At 45.4% G+C, this 18,246-nt stretch overlaps 1 protein-coding gene across 1 annotated transcript in view; it reads left to right on the top strand.

The window, feature by feature from the left end:
• The window catches only part of Grik4 (glutamate ionotropic receptor kainate type subunit 4), a 425,572-nt gene that overhangs the window by 129,169 nt on the left and 278,157 nt on the right, over window positions 1–18,246 (top strand). Inside the window, exon 3 of the mRNA XM_050120125.1 lies at window positions 9,012–9,143. Coding sequence (XP_049976082.1) covers window positions 9,062–9,143 — 82 coding nt within the window. The 5' untranslated portion in view covers window positions 9,012–9,061. The remainder of the gene's footprint in view (window positions 1–9,011; window positions 9,144–18,246) is intronic.

Raw genomic sequence — 18,246 nt, 5'->3', positions numbered from 1 at the left:
GCAGGGAGGGAAATGCCGACCACATCAAGAATGAAAGGACAGATTCTGTGCCTGGTTTGTTATCATTGGAGTTTCCTTTGCTCCTCTATTTCCTCCTATATCTTTCTCTGCCTCCCTGTGGCATCATCCTCCGCCTCCCTGCAGCAGGGGGCTGTTTCAGGCCTGATGCTCATTGAACAAATAGGTACCATGCATTTACTTGTTTATAAGGAGACTCTGGGGACACTGCTGAAAGCTGGGGACAGTCCTTGCTCTTAAGAGGCTCCCAGGGATCCCAGCTGGAGACTTACAACAGCGTGAGCCAGAGAGGAAAGTGCTACCTCTGAGTCACCACAGGCTGCAGTGCTGGCTCACAGAGGAGGGCATAATTCTGGGGATGTGCAGAGGGACACACACACACACACCCCTCAGAAATGTGTGCAGGGGAAGCTGCAAGGTATGATGGGAAGAGTGAGTGTGAGTTCAAATATAGGATATCAAGAAACACAGAACTTCTAAAGCTTCATACACCTCAGGAAAAGTGCACAAGAGCCCTGACCTGTGCTAGCATCCAGAGGAAGAAACAGATCGTCTGCTCTGCAGAAATCCCTGGGTCAGTGTCTAACCTGAGCAGAGTTCTAAATGGTTATTAATTTTATAAATGATGGGTTTCATACCTGTACATAACCTGCTTGAAGCATAGTACCCTCCTGTTATCCTTTCTTAATCTCTCTCTCCTTTCCATGATTCCATTTCTCTTTCTTCATAGTTCCCTCCTCCACTTCCACATCGCCTTTTCCCTTCTAGATCACAGATATGGCAGAAATCATGTTACTTGTGTTTCTCAGTCTGGCTTGTTTCCGTTAACATCGTGCTCTTCAGGTCCATCCATTCTCTTTCAAATGACATGTTCTTTTCCTTTATTGATGACTAATACTGCATTGTATGTATGTATGTATGCCACATTTCCTTTATCCGTTCATCTGCTGGGCTGGCAGGCATCTAGGCCAATTACCTAGCTTGACTTCATTAGTCAGGGTTCTCTAGTGTCACAGAATGTATGGAATGTATCTCTCCCTATACATATAAAGGGGTTTTATCGGAATAACTTAAGACTGCAGTCCAATTAATCCAACAATGGATATCTGTGAATGGAAAGTCTGAGAACCCAGTAGTTGCTCAGTCCTACCAGGCTGGTGTCTCAGTTGGTCTTCTGTATATTCTGGGATCGTGAAGAAGTAGGCTGCAACGTCAGCAGAGGAATGGATGTACTAGCAGGGCAAGGACAAGCAGGCAAAGAGCAAATGCTTCCTTCTGGTCCTTATAAAGACTTCCAGCAGAAGGTATGGTCTGTATGGAAAGTGTATCTTCCCACCTCAAGATCCGAATTGAAGACACATGCCTACCAGTCTTAAGATCCAGATCAAAGGCCCAATCTGGAAGTGCATTCACCCACTTCAAACCGAGCAGAAAATCTCTCAACAGTGTGCCCTCTATTTCTGGATTGTAGTTCATTTCAGACACAGTCAAGTTGACAACCAAAAATAGCCATCACATTGGCCATTGTCAATAGCATAGCAATTATCCCAGATATGCCATATTTCTGGGTATGCTAGCTTCATTTCCTTCAGGCATATACCCAGAAGTCATATTGCTAGATGATATAATAGAGTTTTTTGGTTTTGGTTTTTTAAAGGTCCTCCATACTGATTTCCACACTCTCTGCACTTGCTAATTTACATTTACACCAACAGCACATAAGGACTTCCCTTTCCCCTACGTCTTTGCCATTATTTGTTGCTTTTTTCTTCTTGATGACAACTCTTCTGACTGGTGGGAGATGGAAATCTCAATATAGTTTTGAACTACATTTAATGGCTAAAAATGTTGAGCCTTTCCCCATGTATTTATTGGCCATTTATACCTTTTAAGAAGCAGTTCCTCAGTTCAATTGTCCATTTATGTGTTCTTTGAGCATTCACTTTTTTGGAGTTCTTTGTATACTCATTCTCTGTTGGGTGACTAAGTGGAAGAGATTTTTCTCCCATTTTGTAGTCTGTGCCCTTACTCTGTATTGTTTCTCTGCTGAATCCTTTTAGTTTGATGCAGTTCTGTTTATCAATTCTTGCTATAATTTCTTAAGCCATTGAAATTCTCCTCAGAATGCCCATCCTTACATTTTGAAGTGCTTTCTCTCTGTTCTCTAGTTCTTTGAGAGGTTCAGGTCTACTGTTTAGGTCTTTGGTTAACTTTGAGTTGATTTTGATTTAGGGTGAGAAATAGAGATCTAGTTTCTGGTGGCTCTGAAGTTTTCTGAGGATCCTGTGTTAAGGAGGCTGTCTTTCTTCTAGCATTAGCCTTTGTCAATTGGTCAAAGATCAATGACTATAGCTGCTTGTATTTATTTCTGGATCTTCTATTCCATTATTTTATGTATCTTACAGACTCTAACAGTAAATTGTATGGTACTAGGTTTTTCTTTGTCTAGATATCTTTTTATTAATGTATCAAACTCATTTATTGTTATTATTATACATAGGATTTTTATATCCTTTTGATTCAATTTTGGTAGGTCTTTTGTATCTGAACATATATATGTACAGATTTTTCTAGATTTATTGGGGTATAAATTTTCAAATTAATTCCAATTAACATTCAAGATTTCAGTGGTATATTTTGTTACTCATCCTTCATTGTCTCTGAATCTATTATTTAATCCATTAATCTTTCTCTTTCTTTTGCCATTTTCTCAACTTCAGTATGTTTATAGTGCTTCTTTATTTTCTCTTGCTTTTTGATATGATTTCATTCCATTATTATAAGAAAAAGTCACAGATTTTCTTTCCTTTTTAGTGTTTGTCAAGACTTGTTCTGCAACCTAAAATTTGATCTTTGTTGGAGAGAGCTGCATGAAATGCTGAAAGGAATGCATATTCTGCAATTTGGGATATAACATTCTGTGGGAGTCTGTTAAATCTATTTGTGCCATAATATAACTTAACTCTGAAGTTTTCTCAATGATTTTGGGGGGATTTTCATGATATAGCTTGATGAACATAAAGGTACTGAGGTCGTCCACTATTATTATATTGGAACTTTCCTGTCTGCCTGTGTTTGTTTTTATAAAACAGGGGGTGCTGATTCCTAGTGCACATATTTTTATAGTTATTACACCCTCTTGTTATATTTGTTCAATTTATCAAAATGTAGTTTTTTTTTTTGTTTGTTTTAATTTTGGTTTCCTTGAGTTTTAGAGGTAAGTATGTTTTGTTGTGTTTAAATATAACTTTTTCTGTTTGCTTCTGAATTCCATCTGCCTGGAATATAATTTGCCATCATCTTCCTTTCAGTTTGTGTGTCTTTGCCAGTGAGGTGTGTTTCTTGCAGGCAGCAGGCAGTTGGGTCTTTAATTCTTACCTAATTAGCTAGTCCATGCCATTTAATGGGAGAGGTAAGACCATTTACATTGAAATCTAATAGAAGGGTATCAGTTAATTACTATCATTTTATTGTTTTTTTTTTCTAATGTGTGATTCTTTTCTAATTCTCACTTGCTTATTTACTGTTCTGGAGACATATTCTTTCCTGTGCTTTTATGGTTGTGTTTGTCTTTCTCTACTGTGTGAAGGATCCTCTTGGAATCACCTTTGCAGTACTGGTTTTGTGTCATGGATTCCTTTAGATTTTGTTTCTCTTAGAGGGTCTTTATATTTACTTTATTTATGAAGGTCAACTGTGGTAGATATGGTAGTCTAGACTGGTGGGATTGTCTTTCATAGTTGAAAGTAATCATTCCACTCCTCCTTCCCCCGTCTTTAGTGTTTCTGTTGAGAAATCCAAGTTATTCTGATAGGTTTACCTTTAGAATAAGTTAGCATTTCTCTCTGGCAAACTTTCAATATTATTTCTTTCTTCTGTACCCTTTGCTTTTTAACTGTAGTATATGGAGGTTCTCTTCTGATCTTGTCTGTTTTTTGCTTCTAAATGCTTCCTGTTCCTGTATATCTGCATCTTCCCCCAAATTTTGGAAATATCTTGCTGTCATTTCACTGAATAGGTTTTATGCCCTTAGTCTATACCTCAGCACCAACTTTTATATCAAGATTATATAAATTTGGTCTTTTAATTATGACCCAAGAGTCTTGTATGTTCTGTTCATAATTTCTTACATTTTAAAAATTGTTGTTTTCTGAGTATTCTAATTTACCGATCTTGTCTCCAGCCCCTAAAACTCTTACTTTTAATTGGAATAGTCTATTGTTCTGGCTTTCCACTGGGTTTTTAAATTTATCTTAATGGGATTTTCATATTCATGATTTCTGCTAATTCTTTTAAAAAAAATCTTTGTCTTTTGAACTTCTGATTCATATTGTTTATTGCCTTCCTTAATTGGTCCAATTATTTTTTATGCATTTTCTTGGAAGCCATTGGTATTTAAAAAGTCTTTTTTGTAAAATTCTTCATTCTAGTATTTTATCTTATTCATTATCTTTGGAGTCATTTGCTATAAAATTATGAGCTTTGGTAGGAGTTTTGCTGTCTTAGTTTCATTTATCTTTTATTTCTATGTTAAGACTTGAGTATATTTGGAAGGGATAGCTATTATACATTTTATCTGAGACAGGGTTTCTCTGTATAACAGCCATAGCTGTCATAGAATTTACTCTATAGACAAGGCTGGCCTCAAAATCACAGATATTCTTCTGCCTCTGCTTCTGAAGTGCTAGGATTAAGGGGATACACCACCATGCCTGACTAGCTATTATACTTTATTTATTTATTAAAGATTTCTGTTTCTTCCCCACCGCTGCCTCCCATTTCCCCCCCTCCCCCAATCAAGTCCCCCTCCCTCGTCAGCCCAAAGAGCAATCAGGGTTCCCTGCCCTGTGGGAAGTCCAAGGACCACCCACCTCCATCCAGGTCTAGTAAGGTTAGCATCCACGAAACTGCCTAGGCTCCCACAAAGCCAATACGTGCAGTAGGATCAAAAACCCATTGCCATTGTTCTTGAGGTCTCAGTAGTCCTCATTGTCCACTATGTTCAGCGAGACCGGTTTTAACCCGGGCTTTTTCAGACCCAGGCCAGCTGGCCTTGGTGAGTTCCTGATAGAACATCCCCCTTGTCTCAGTGTGATCTCTTGATGATGTATTTTTTGGTATAGTGAAATGGGTTTGAATTATAGCTTACCTGTTAGTTTTTTGTTGGGGGTGGGGGTTAGTCTGTTTTGACACAGTACATATACTGTCAAAGCCTTTAGGTTGTATTTTCTCTGGAGGTCTCACAAGAGTGGGGTACTTCTAGTCTATTATGGAGATATATTGTAGACAGCAGACTATATGAGGTATGTCCTCTGTCATGAGTCCTCTAATCATGTCATCATGTACAGCCTGAAGGGATGCAGAATGACATACACCGTAGTCCTGCATAGATACACCATACACACTTTTTTGTGTTGTTTATCTCTGATATTTTTATCTCCTGCACCTCTTCCTACATGGATCCTGATCTTCAGAAGGACATTTTTATATCCCCTGTTTGTTGTATTGAAGTATCCACTGAAGTTAGACCAGGCTTGGGTTGACTTTAGAGCAAGGTACCTGAACTCGTTAGCAGGGATGAGTGTGTATCTCGGCAGCAGAGCATCTACTCCTATGCTCGACTCCCAACCTGTGAAGGTGGGGGATGACAAATAGCAGCAAGTAGCAATGAACCAGGTAGAAAAAAATGTAAAACTCAACACCCACAACTCTCAACCTTGACAACAGCGACAGAAATGGTGGTGGTAAAAATAATACAAACAGAAAAAGTTTAAGATGTGATAGGAAAGGTATAATTAGGAGAAAAGATGAAGGAAACTGGAAGCAAAAAAGTCCAAGTATTCAAAGAGTGAAAGTCAAAAACATGTAAAAAGTAAAAAGCGAGAGTGAGCGAATTTGACTACTAGAAGGAGAGGAAGGGAATGAGCAATAAATTCCTGTTCCAAATGATTGAAAATGCAGAAAAAGAGGAAAAGCAAGAGAAATGCACGTATATGAACAAGTCAGAAAAAATGAGTCCCAATAAAAACACTGAAAAAGTATTGTCTCCGCTGGGACATAGATGTGGGCAAGGGTGGGTGAGGACTCACTGCTTAAACAGCTTGCTCCTTGTCCTGTGTCCTCTCCAGCTTTGAGTCCTTGCAGAGAGCAGAGGCTGGGCTTAGCTGCCCTCCCTTTTCCAGGGCGTTCCTCACTCTATGGGAGTGGTTTGGGACCAAGCTGGTGAGAAGAGTTTTGTTTCTCTGCTTGGTAGGACAAAGTAACATGGAAGCAAATTTCTTTCAGGTGAAGTTTCTCCTGAATAAATCATTGCAAAGTATTCCCAAGGACAGGTTGATGCTGTGCTCCATTGGGGTCTGGGTCTCTGGCATCCTCATGAAGCCCCAAAGGAGGTCAGGACAACAAGCTTTATTGTGCTGAGGGGGTACAGTGGACCTCCCATTTTCCAAAGTCTGTGTTTTCTCGAGGCCCAGTGTCTACTTGCAATTGTGTGTACCTGCTTAGTTTTTCTGACTCTTAGGCTGCCTGCTGGGAGTCCCCAGAATTAAGGACAAAGAAACTCTGTTTATTTTTGTGTTTCTGACCCCAATCCTACTGTTTATATTTTTGAATGAATTTGCTTCAGTAGCTTTCTACTTGGAACCACTCTGGGTTGCAAGGTAGATACTGGCTTGGAAGTATGGTAATAATTGCTGTGAGAGAAAAGGATAATGTAGAAGTTTGGTTTCTCCAGGCAGGGACTTGCTTGGCTACAGCTTTTTCAATATGGCTTTCCATTTACTGCACCAGCCTTCTGTGTTGAAACAGACAGAGCATTGCTGAAGATCCAGCGCATGTGGCAACTCCAAGAACAACTAAATCCAGACGGCCTTTCTTCGCTGCCTGTGTCTTCGTTGTGGTTCCCCCATTATTTCTCTCTGGTGCAATGATCTCTGGGCTCAGTCTTCTCTTTCTGTCTCTTCTGTGTGCTTGAGTGTTCATGAGTGTGAAAGTGCACCTATGTGCATGGAGGCAGGGGCACAAGCTTAGATATCATTCCTTAGGTGTTGTCCACTCTGCATTTTGAGCCAGAGTCTGTCACTGTCCTGGCACTTGCTGAGTAGACTAGGCACACTAGCCAGCTGGCCTCAGCGAACTGCCCATCTCTGCTTTCTCCATACTAGGATTGCAAGCACACGTCTGTCTTTTATGCGTGGTTTCTGGTTATCAAATTCAGGCCCTCACAACAAACACTCTGTTGGCTCAGCTGTCTGTCCAACCCATGATGTCTGCATTGTCTTGCCCCTTGGTTGATAGCTATAGATTCTGGATCTCTCCCAGTTTCTGTCTGTCCAGCATTGAGCTCTAACACGTCCCTTCGTTACTCACCTCACTGAGAAGCTGTTTTCTGTCACTGTTAAATTAAACCACAGATAAGATTAAGTGTGCTGCTTGCTTCTAACCCATCGTTTTGGTGACATTTTTTCCCACTGACTAACTTCTGATTGCAGAGCACTTTTGTATACAGAGTCATGCTGTATACACTTTTGCGCCTGACGTCTTTTTCTCAGTGTTGCGTTAATGATAGTTCCTGTGCTGTGGCATGCAGTAGTTGGTTATTCATGTCCATGCCTTTATCACACTGTGTCGTGTGATCGTACAGTATATTTCTCCGTTCTGCTGCTGCACACTCGGGCAGCTTCCAGTTTGGGAAAATACCAAGATGCCACTGTGTACTTCTAGGACATGTCTTTGGTGAGCATCCATGCACTTCTGTTGGAGAAATATCAAGGAGTGGGGTCACTGGTTTGTGAGTATTTTTGGAAAGCGCTGGTAGACCAGTTCTGCAAAGCATTTGCATGATTTATGTCCTGTCATGGTGTGTGAGAGGCCTAGTTTCTTCATGTTCTTGCTAACACTTTGTAAATGCTTGTGCCTCAAAATGTGCTTCCTTGATGCCGGTGGGTCTGAGCATCTTTTCTAAAGAGGATAGGCCATTGATTTTATTAGTTAGTGAAGTATCTGTCCAAGGCTTTTTGACTGGTTTTCTGTTGATTTTCCATGGGGAGGGAGGGGAAAACATTTTAATATTTTTTTCTTTCCTGGAGCACCCAGGATTAAATACGCAGGTGCTCGGGGCCCCCACTTTCATCCTAGTTGTGAGGCAGATCTGGCTTGGCACAGATGCCGAGTCTTAGAGTAATCGAGAGTTCAAGGGAGGGTTAGTGGTTCTGCTGCCTTGGGGAGGAGCAGCCACCTTGACAGCTCTGACTTTGATATGAGGTAGGTGAGGAGATGGAGGGAACACGTGAGAAGGGCTTAGCATCTGTAGATGAAGCAGGTGCAGAAACTGTGTATTGGGCTGGGGTGTGTACCTCTGCCATCTCTTTGCTGGGAGAAAATGTCTCCCAACCCAGCCATGGAGGAACTGGCATGCATGTACTCCTTCATCTAGGGCAAGCTTTACATAAGGTAGCTTTCCCTGTGTTATCTTGGTCCTCAGACCAGCTCCACCAGGAGGGAATTAACACCACTTATACAACCAATGAAGCCACATTGAGACAAAGAGAAGCCTTGTGAAGACCACACAGGTGGCAGGTGGGAGAGCTGTACTTGGACCCATCCCGTGTGCTTCAGAATAACCCTCCTCGTGCCTCCTCTTCTGCATATTCACGGCTTCTATGCCTTAAGACAGAATGAAGATCTTGATTCTTAACTAGAGATTTTGGAAGGAAAGAGAGGTAGCATGGATCCCGCAGCCTGTTAGAGCAGCCTGCCTTATATGCATCAGGGGCCTTCTTTTGATCCCTGGTGTGTGTAGGAGAGCCAAAGACCCCCAGTTCCAGGGCTCTGCCTGCAGTTCCCTCATGGATGCTGCCAGACTTTCTCCTGGAGGGACTGTCAGCTCTCCCCACTGAGGCCCTCGGGTGCTCTCCGGAGCCTCTGTCACTGGGATGGACTAGGTGGCTACCTAGCTTGTGTAGGACTCACTCGCTTCCTCCACTCCCTCACAGCGTTATGTCATGCCCAGACCAGCAGAGGGCTCCATGAGGAGTTATAGAAGATGCCCCGTGTCTCCGCGCCTTTGGTGCTGCTTCCCGTGTGGCTCGTGATGGTTGCCTGTAGCCCACACTCCCTGAGGATCGGTAAGTACAGTCTGGCTCTGGGTGACAGTCTCATTGCTACCCTAAGTGGACATAGAGGAAATATCTTTATATTTCCCAGGCTATGTGGGACATTTCCTTCACCTCCCGAAGCGTGGCTGTGGCAGACGTGGAGGTGGTGGAGGCAGAGGTGGACACAGATGTGGATGTGGTAGGAACAGACTGGTGGCTCCCAGCTGTTCTTCCTGCCAGGCTCCATCAGTGTCTAGAATAAAATGCTGCTTACTCCCTGGTATAAATCATGACAGATTCAGTCTGCGTGTGAAGGGGCAGCTGTTAGTGATGAAGGAGATTGAAAATGACTACGGGGATTCCAAATCCAGGGCTGGAGAGAAGCAGTTGCCCCTTTCTTCTGATTGGTCTAAGAAGAATCTAGAGGATGGTTTTAAAATTGTCTTTGGCAATTTGAATGAAATCCAGTGTTTGCTTGGTGTTTTCTGCCCAGCCTGCTGGGAAGGGTCTTGAGTTGTTATCTGCTGACCATAGCCTGGCTCTGAGTGGGGTGACAGGGCCACTTCAATCTCTTCTTTGTCCTTAGTGCTGTGGACAAGTAGGGTTGTGACTCACACCCCTGGCACCTCTACTGTTGGCAGGCAGGTCCTGGGAAACCTGACGCCTCCTCCCCTGCAACAAGCAAGTAAGCCTAGACCACTGGGAGCCAAGGCACCGTAGCTCTTGGGACCTGGAGACACAGCCCTGCTGGTGGGGATGAGGGCACCATCTACTCCAGCAAGAAGCAGCACCACCACGAGATGGTCCCACGCAGAGGACCTGTGTAGTAGGCGGGAGGGAGGGTGTCAGAGGTTAGGATGTCCACATGAGTATGTGAAACATGGGTCATTGTGGAATGAGACGTCCAAATTCTTGTGGGCTGAGGAAGACCCTCCTGAGAGCAAGTCCTCCATTTTTAGGTTAGATGATCATTTCCCAGGGAAGGTTTTGCAGCCAGATAACCATGAGTCCTTCATCCCAGACTGGAGGTGGGTGGAACAGAGTGGTTGCTTTGCTCACAACAGGGTCTTTTCTTTTGAGACAATGTCTCACTATATAACCCTGTCTGACCTGGAATTCACTATGTGGACCAGGCTGGCCTTGAGCTTACAGAGATCTGCCTGGGTCTGCCTCCCGAGTATTAGGATTAAAGGGTTGCACCACCATGCCCAGTAGGACCTGGATCTTCAACGTGAAACCAAAAGGCTGGAGGCTGATATAGAAAAAGATGGCTTGATGCTTGGCGGGAGGGCCTTTCCCATCACAACAAGGACTGGCCTAAAGCGCACCAGAGTGCAGTTGGCACTCTGGTGATGGTCAAGATGCCCAGGCATGGACAGAGGCAGGCCGATAGCGTAGCCTGGCAGAGGCTGAGCCTGCAGGTGCTCCAGCTGCTCCATGTCACCTCATGGACATATTTCTCGAAGCTAAAGCAGCGGCTGCTGAGTGAAGTCTCAAATGTAGACAGGTGATCTAATTCTCTCCTCACCCTGCGCACAACTCCTTGTTCTGCTTGCTTTAAAAAAGATGTTAAAAGCAAGACCTTCCCTCCCCCTTCCTCATTCATTTCTATAGAAACTACAAAAGCTAATTTAATTCCGCTTAGTGACTATGCAAAAACGGTTCATATCCTTAAGATGCTTAATTTATAAGATGCCTACAGTTATCTAGTGTTTGCTGCAAGGTCCCCACCGCCACCATCACCAAATGAGCAGATAAAGCCGGAGCCCATCAATTTCTGTTTGTCACTAATGGGAAGCAGAAAGGAACTGAGCCAGAATTACGACCCCCACCTCCACCTTGCCTCTCTGGGCATGGGTTCTCTGGAAGAAGGAAGCAGACACTGGAGTCCACAGGTCTCTGTCTTGGTTGCTAGGTTAGTAAGAGGGCTTTGATGGGAGTCCCTACAGGCTCCCACCCCCCCCCACTGAACAATGCCGGTCTGACTCTGTCGAGCCCCTAGTTTTGATTCATGGCAATCTTCTTCTCGCACAGATCCCACCATCCGTCAAGGTCAAAGTGGGCTTGATCGAGAGAGAGAGAGAGAGAGAGAGAGAGAGAGAGGGAGGCAGAGGCAGCCGTGCCAGGGCCGGTTTTCTTGTCTCCTTGGTTATCTTGGAGTTAGAAGCCTTGTAAAAGTCCCTGATGATTTCCGGTGGCGAGGTGCTAATTACACAGACCCGGAGGGGAAGTAGAAGGAGTAGGGCAGGACTGGGAGGAGAAGTAGGTCAAGAAAATATGGGTAGCTGTGCTTCATGCCAGGCAGCCTGGCACATGGCTGGGTTGGGGCAGGGCTGAGGTTACCAGGTCTCTGAGGGGTTCACAGAAAGGGGAGGGGCCACTGTTCCCCTCACCTTCTCAGGGGTCACCACTACCACCCGGTGAGCTTCTCTGGGTCTTTTTCCAGGGCCCTCCCCATCTCCTGTATCTTCAGAAGAGATAGCTGTCAGAGCCGGACTGAATACAGGGACAGGGAATAAATTGTCCAGTCAGTTCCATCCTCACCTCACTTGTCGCTGGTGACAATATGGATGTTTGTAAAGAGGCGACCGAACCCATTACCCTGCCTCGTGATGGCTGTTTTTCATTCAAGTGAGGCACAGGGTGGGAGATACAGCCAAACTGTCTATTAGGGTGTCTGCTGTTTGCCCCACCCCCACCCCCGAATGAAGTTTTGGGTAGAGAAAGGGATTTTATTTATGGCTGTAAGGCTATCCGCATAAATTTCCCAAACTCTCACCTGTGTCTCAGACCCCTTCAGTCATCCATCTTCCGAAAATGTTTTTGATTTTGCTTCTGTCCCTCTGGGTCCTCTGAGTGATGACTGGGGATTCACAAGTAAATAAATGCCCCCAGACTGCTCCCATCCCTGCAGCTCAAAGGGATCATGGCTGCTGGATCTTGCTATAACAGATGATGAGGATCCATTATCCAACCCGCTCATTTTTGCAGATGAAGTGATGTGGCCAAGGTCACACGGTTATATGTGGTTGACCAGGCCTGAGAGCCTAGTGGTTTTGACTCTTTTTTTTTTTTTTGTGACCTTTAGCCACCGGGGAACATAGTCAATTTCAGTACCACGTGACATTTTCTCTTCATTTTCCCTGATGCTAGTTAATATCCTTATCTCTGCTGCACCGGGCGCTAAGTTCTTGTTAACTGGTTAGTGCTAGCTTGCCTTGGCTATTCCTTTCATGCTGCACAGTAGGAGCACTGGGTAACCAAGTCCAAGTGTGTGGGGAGACTTACCATGTTCTGCCTGTGCCCTGACTCTGTGGGAGCACTGTTCTTCTCATCCTCATGGCTTGGAAAACTTCTCCTCCTCTCCTGCTGCCTCCTTTTGCTTCTCCTCCTGCTCCTCTGCCTCTTCCTTCTGTTGTTTCTCCTTCTCTTCCTCTTCTTTCTCGCCCTCCTCTGTCACCTTTGACTGAAATATCACTTTATGTGCAAATCCTTTCCTCGGGGATCACGGCATCTCCTGGAATCAGAGCGGTCCCAGCCGATGTATTGTGTTATTTCTGGTTTAAAAATATTGAAAGATGAATAAATACGGCTTGTATAGTCTCTCGCTTTGCATTGGCATTTTTACCCCTAGTGAGTTATCAAAGGCTAGCTGGCAGATGAGGAACCCTAGCGGGGACTTCAGAGGTTTGGTCCTGATGCTGATGGAGGTCTCGCTCAGCGTGGGTGGCATCCATTGCAGCACAGGTTAAGGCAGCAACCGAACCTCTATTTGTCTAAGGCTTCCCTACTCAGCAAAGCAGCGGGGCTCAGATTTATTTGACACTCAGCCTCATTAGGACCCCCAAGCACTTTACACCTCCAATTTTTTACTTAGTTGATTTCCTCCAATGAGCTCCAATCCTTTGCAGAGAATGCCCAACCTAGAGCATTCAAATGCTATAAAGATGAAGCTAATAGGAGAATTGGGAGAGACCAGTGGGAAGAATGAAACTCCTGGCTTCTGATCTCAGTGGCTCTGTATTACATCTATTGGACGCACTGAGACTCAAATCTACTGTTGATTTCTTAGCCTTGTAGAATATTCACCATGGGGGTTTTTGAGTAGTGGGTTCCCCTTGTAATGTTATCACAGGATTTGATTTATGAAATTTTGATCAGTGTGCAGCATTCATCTTTATTCCAAATTGAATCAACTTGATAGATAATCAATTGCTCTTTCACAAGGGTGGCAAATAGAAATTGATGACCATCCCCCCCCCCCCGTGTGTCACCTAGAGAAGGCATACAGGAACATCTCTGGGACACAGTCTCTTCTCTGGTGAGCATCTCTGCGGAGTCTGACTATCTTACTCATGCTTTTTCTCTCAAGGTCTAGCATGGTACCTGGCCTATGGGACAAGATTCACCTACCACCTGCTAAATGAATTATCTGTGGCAAACTTTGAATCGTGAGCCAGCCTTTCAGCTTTCCAAAGGTCCTCTTCCCAGGATGAGTCAGTGCTCAAGCGTGGCATCCCATTTTGCTGGTCGCCTATATGACATGCAATTAAGAACTTGTTGTAGTTTGAATGTGAAATGTCCCCAGAGTGTGTTTGAATGTTTGTTACCCAGCTGGTGATGCTGTTTGGGAAGGTTATGGCACCTTTAGGAAGTGGAGCCTCACTGGAGAATGGGGGAGAACCACTGAGTGAGGGCCTATAGGTCTTTCAGCTAAACCTCACTTCCTGTCCACTCTCGTTTCCTGACTGTGGATGCAGTGTGACCAACTGCTTTATACTCTAGCTGTCATGATGGACTGCGTCCTCTTCAACTGGGAGCCAAAAGGAACCCTTTGTTCCTTAAGTTGCCTTCTACCATTTATGTGGTCACAGTAATAAGGCAAGTAGCCAAAACAGATAATGAATATTTTGCCTCCAACGTGTTCACATGTGTCCTCAAATGCCTGTGCATTCAGCTGACTGACTCCCTGTGCTCCACTCTGGACCCATACATGTTGGGGAGGATACGGGAGGCTGGCTGGAGTTGGAAAACTGTTTAGGCCAGCATGGCCTGTGTGCTCAAAGATGACACAACTCCCAATCTCTTGGTGACATCAGTGCCGTGGTTTTCAGTGAATAGAATGTTCTGATGTGTTAGCTTAGTTTCTATGAGAGACAGAAGGGGGCAATGGTGTGAGGAAGTGCCCAGGGTTCTCAGGACTTGTGACTTGCCCAGGGTTCTATTGAGGTAAGTAGTTAAAGCCAGCAGATGTGAACTGAGCAGAATCCGAGGTGTCACGGTCTGGAATGGCCTGTTGGCAGCACATTCCCTGTGGCCAAGAGCTGAAGCTTCCAGAGGCCAGGATGCTGACGTCTGGACCTCACCAAGGAGTAGGCAGATCATGGAAGTGACTGTTAGTAGGTCGGTCTTCTCTGTTTGTTTTCAGCATCTGTGATGAGTCTTTGGAGGGGGTGGGTGTTGGCGAAGGTCACATTGCAAGAGTACCAGAGGTGAGACAATATGGCCCTGATTCTGTAACTGAATTCTAGATGATGGAGTTAATTTCTGTATCTCTTTGATGTGTGGCTGCCTATGCACTAGAATGACCTGGCTTCCCTGGGGTTCTTTTTCCCCCTTCGGTGATGACATTCACTCCTCAGTTGGATGTAGCAAGCAAGGTCCAGGCCTGTCTGATGAGGGGACCAGTGGGTTGAGCAGGGAGCGGCATGGTACTGAAAGAACATTGTCAGAATTTCAAAAACCTGTCTCCAGTTCCATGGAATGAAGGTCTTACCAAGTTCTGGGATGTGGAGTGAGTCATTTGCACATTGTATTTGTGGGAAAGAAGGCCAGGTTGTAAAAACTATAGAGAGATAATTTTGTTTCCATATTTTGAGAAAATGTCTATCTGGCAGGTGGAATGGCTTTCCAGGTGACCATCGAGGGACATGACAGGGGTTTCAGCATCAAACTGGGGATTGGACCTGTTACCCCTAGGTCCTCTAGCCATCTAGGGTGTGACAGTTTCGTTAGCCTTTGGTTTCATATTCACATGGGAAGACACTTCTGTTTCATTAATAACCATTAACAAGAGCTTAAATTGAGACAGCCACCTACCTAATTAAAGCCATGACCCTATTTGGCTCCAGTTGCTTGGGAAGGCGTGATAGTCAGCAGATCCTTTGGTTTTGTGATATAGTCCGGCCTCTCTGGGCATGTCCAGTGTGGTGGGTGGGAGAAGTGGCTGTTGGATCTTGGCTAAGTGCTTGTGTGTGAGTCTGAGTGGGTGGGATACACTGGTATACATCGGCAGAACCCGAGCATCCTACTCACAGCCTTGGTGCTCAGCTACAGGCAAGACCATGGTAGCACTTAGCTCTCATTAGTCTGACTAAGCAGGCACGCATTCCCTGCAGGGCTTATGGGAGGTGCTGGGGGAGCACAGGTCATCAGGATGCTGCAGACAAGCTAACAGGCTCCCCAGCAGCCCCTCTTGTAGGTGTGTGTTTCCTCCCACGTGGTGGCTGGTCAGCTCCTAGTGGACTGAGCCCATAGCATCCTTTTAGCCCACCCTGATAATGAGGATTGTGGAGAGAGCCCAGGCTAATCCAGGTTTGGCTTTGCAGGCACTGGCGTGCACATTCTCTAGTCTGCAGACAGCACTCCTCTGCTGGTTCCCGGAGGTGTCACGGAAGAGTCTAGTGTTCAGCCATGCTTGAGAATGTCTGTCGGTATGACCACTTCATGAGAGGTGCTTTGCCCTGGACAGCTATCTCAGGGTGGCAGGCGTTGCCACGGTCTGTTACGTTCCTTTCCTCCTGTGTTTCAGGTGGTGACATCTTATCAGTCCTGGTCAGTTCTCTGGGGCAGTCACCCCAAGGTCCCTCGTGTGCTTCCCTTTTCTCAGTCCCTTCCACCTGGATTTACCCAGGTGCTTTATATGATAGTTCCACTGTGGTTAGTGCCTGGAGAACAAAGGAAAAATGGAGTCAGCTGTGTCAGGGGTGACTCTAAGATTGACTTCTAGAGCTATCTGGCAGTGTGGAGGTTAGCTCAGAGCATGGGCTCTGGAACCAGGCTGCCTAGCTGCGACTCTGAGCCCTTTGCTTTCAGAGTTGTCCGATCTTGGACAAGCGTGTAACTTCTTGGTGCCTCCCTATCTCTCTCCACAACATGGAATCCGAGACCCAGTTTCATGTGCTCGTGAGAATCTGGCAAGCTTCTCCTCAGCAAGCTCTTAGGACGACATCAGGGGCTTGCAAGAGCTAAGAAATTGGTTTCTCCTATTAATACCACCCCTGGGTCAGCTGGGCCCTGTCTCTTAGCCTTTCCCTGCCTAGAGCACCCTTCTCTATTCCTCTATCCTATCTCATTCCAGCTTTTCATGCTCTCTGTTCAGGGAGGTGAGACCCTCACCCGGTTTGGGGAGCTCTGGCTTCTGGAATTCTCAGGGTGCCTTGTGCACGCGCTCACCTGCTCACACAGCATGGCGCTGTCTTTCTTGGTACTCACCCACCTGCTTTATAGGAACGTTTCTCAGGATTTTATTTGAATTCTATCCACACCAGGAGCCTAGGAGCATCCCGTGGAGATGATCTCTGTCTTTGTGCCCTCAAGTGTCATTCACACCAGATGGCAGATCTTCCTTTGACTCCTGTCCCTCCTTAGCTGTCCATGTCCCCTTGAGTTTTCCCTTTCTCTTCACAGGAGCACTGTGTATAAAGCTTCTTATTCAAGCCCTTTCTGCTTTCTCCCTCCTCTTCTTATCGATAGTACTCATAATCAAACTCGGTTGTCAGACTTGGTGACAAGCACCCTTACCTACTGAGTTATCTCAATGGCTCCCTCTCCCTTTTTTTTTTCTTGTCTCTCTCTCTCTCTCTCTCCCTTTTTTTTTTCTTGTCATCTCCAAATATGGCTCTGGTCTCAGAGTTTTGACCTTGGGTGTCCTCTGCATCCACGGCACGACCAGATGATCTTATGTACTGCTATGTAGATAATCATCTAGTCTGGTCGCCAGCCCTGAGTGCATTCTGTAACATAATTATGCAGCTATATGCTTGTCGTCTTCACATGGGTGACAACACAGACTCAAGAGAGGCATGTCTGCAGTTCAAATCTCAATCGTCACCTTCTGTTTTGCTATTGCTATGGCTTCTCCACTCAACGGTAATGTTAGGGATAAGATGACTACGAGTGCTTGCTGTGTAAGCATGGGGCCTTGTTGAGCTCAGATTCCCAACATCCAGGTAAAAAGTATGGCCTGGTTGCATGCCCCCCTAACCCCAGCCTTGTAGGACAGGTGGATCCTGGGAGATTGCCAAGCCCAAAAGCAGAGTTTCTGGTTCAGTGAGGGACCCTGTCCCAAGTCTTAGGTCAGAGCAGTGATAGGAGAAGACCCCCAGTGTCCTCCTCTGATCTCCACAGAGTATGCACAGATGCATGCACCAGAACGCTCATGCATATACCACACACAGAAAAAAATGTATACAAACCTCACTCCCTTACTCTGTCGTATCTATTTGACTTGGACTCCAAACCTTGGAGCCATCCTTCATTCCATCGGCCTCCAGCTCCATCACCTTGCCATCAAGTCCTGTTGGTTCAGCTTCCCAAGTTCAGCTATTACACACTGACAACTCCTGCCAGCTCAGATGTCCCTTCCCTGTTCTGAGCCACACTGTCTTCTCCCCACACTGCTGCAGAACCATCTCCTTTGTTTCCCGATTGTCCTTTAACTAACCTATTCACCTAAAAGAAAGGGCAGCAAGAGCAACTGTTTTAAAATAGAAGTTGGGCTCCTGCCCTTGCCCTTCACTGGCTTCTTGGCAGAGCGAAGTACTAATCCACCTGATGACCACCTGAGGCTCTCCCGGGATTGCCGCTCTTCTGTTTACTTATGTCTTCATCCCTGACAGCCTGCCTGCTGCTCACAGCACCCAGCCCTGCCCCTGAGCATCTTTCCTTTCCATGCCCAGCATGTTTCCACCTTACGATCTTTGTACATGCTCTTCTCTCTGCAGAGAGCACTCTGGATTCATTCTTGTGGGGACAGCCATACCTGTCCATTCTCTACGTCCTTTTCTGTCCCCAACATTTTCTATTCTTCCTTGCTTAACTTTTTCTAGAGCACATCTCACATCTGATTCTG

The sequence above is a fragment of the Alexandromys fortis genome, unplaced genomic scaffold, assembly GCF_014885135.2.
Source record: "Alexandromys fortis isolate MF-2015 unplaced genomic scaffold, M_Fortis_MF-2015_v1.1 scaffold_190, whole genome shotgun sequence".
Taxonomy (NCBI): Eukaryota; Metazoa; Chordata; class Mammalia; order Rodentia; family Cricetidae; genus Alexandromys; species Alexandromys fortis.
Note: the sequence above shows the minus strand (reverse complement) of the source record. Positions and strands in the feature narration are given on the sequence as shown.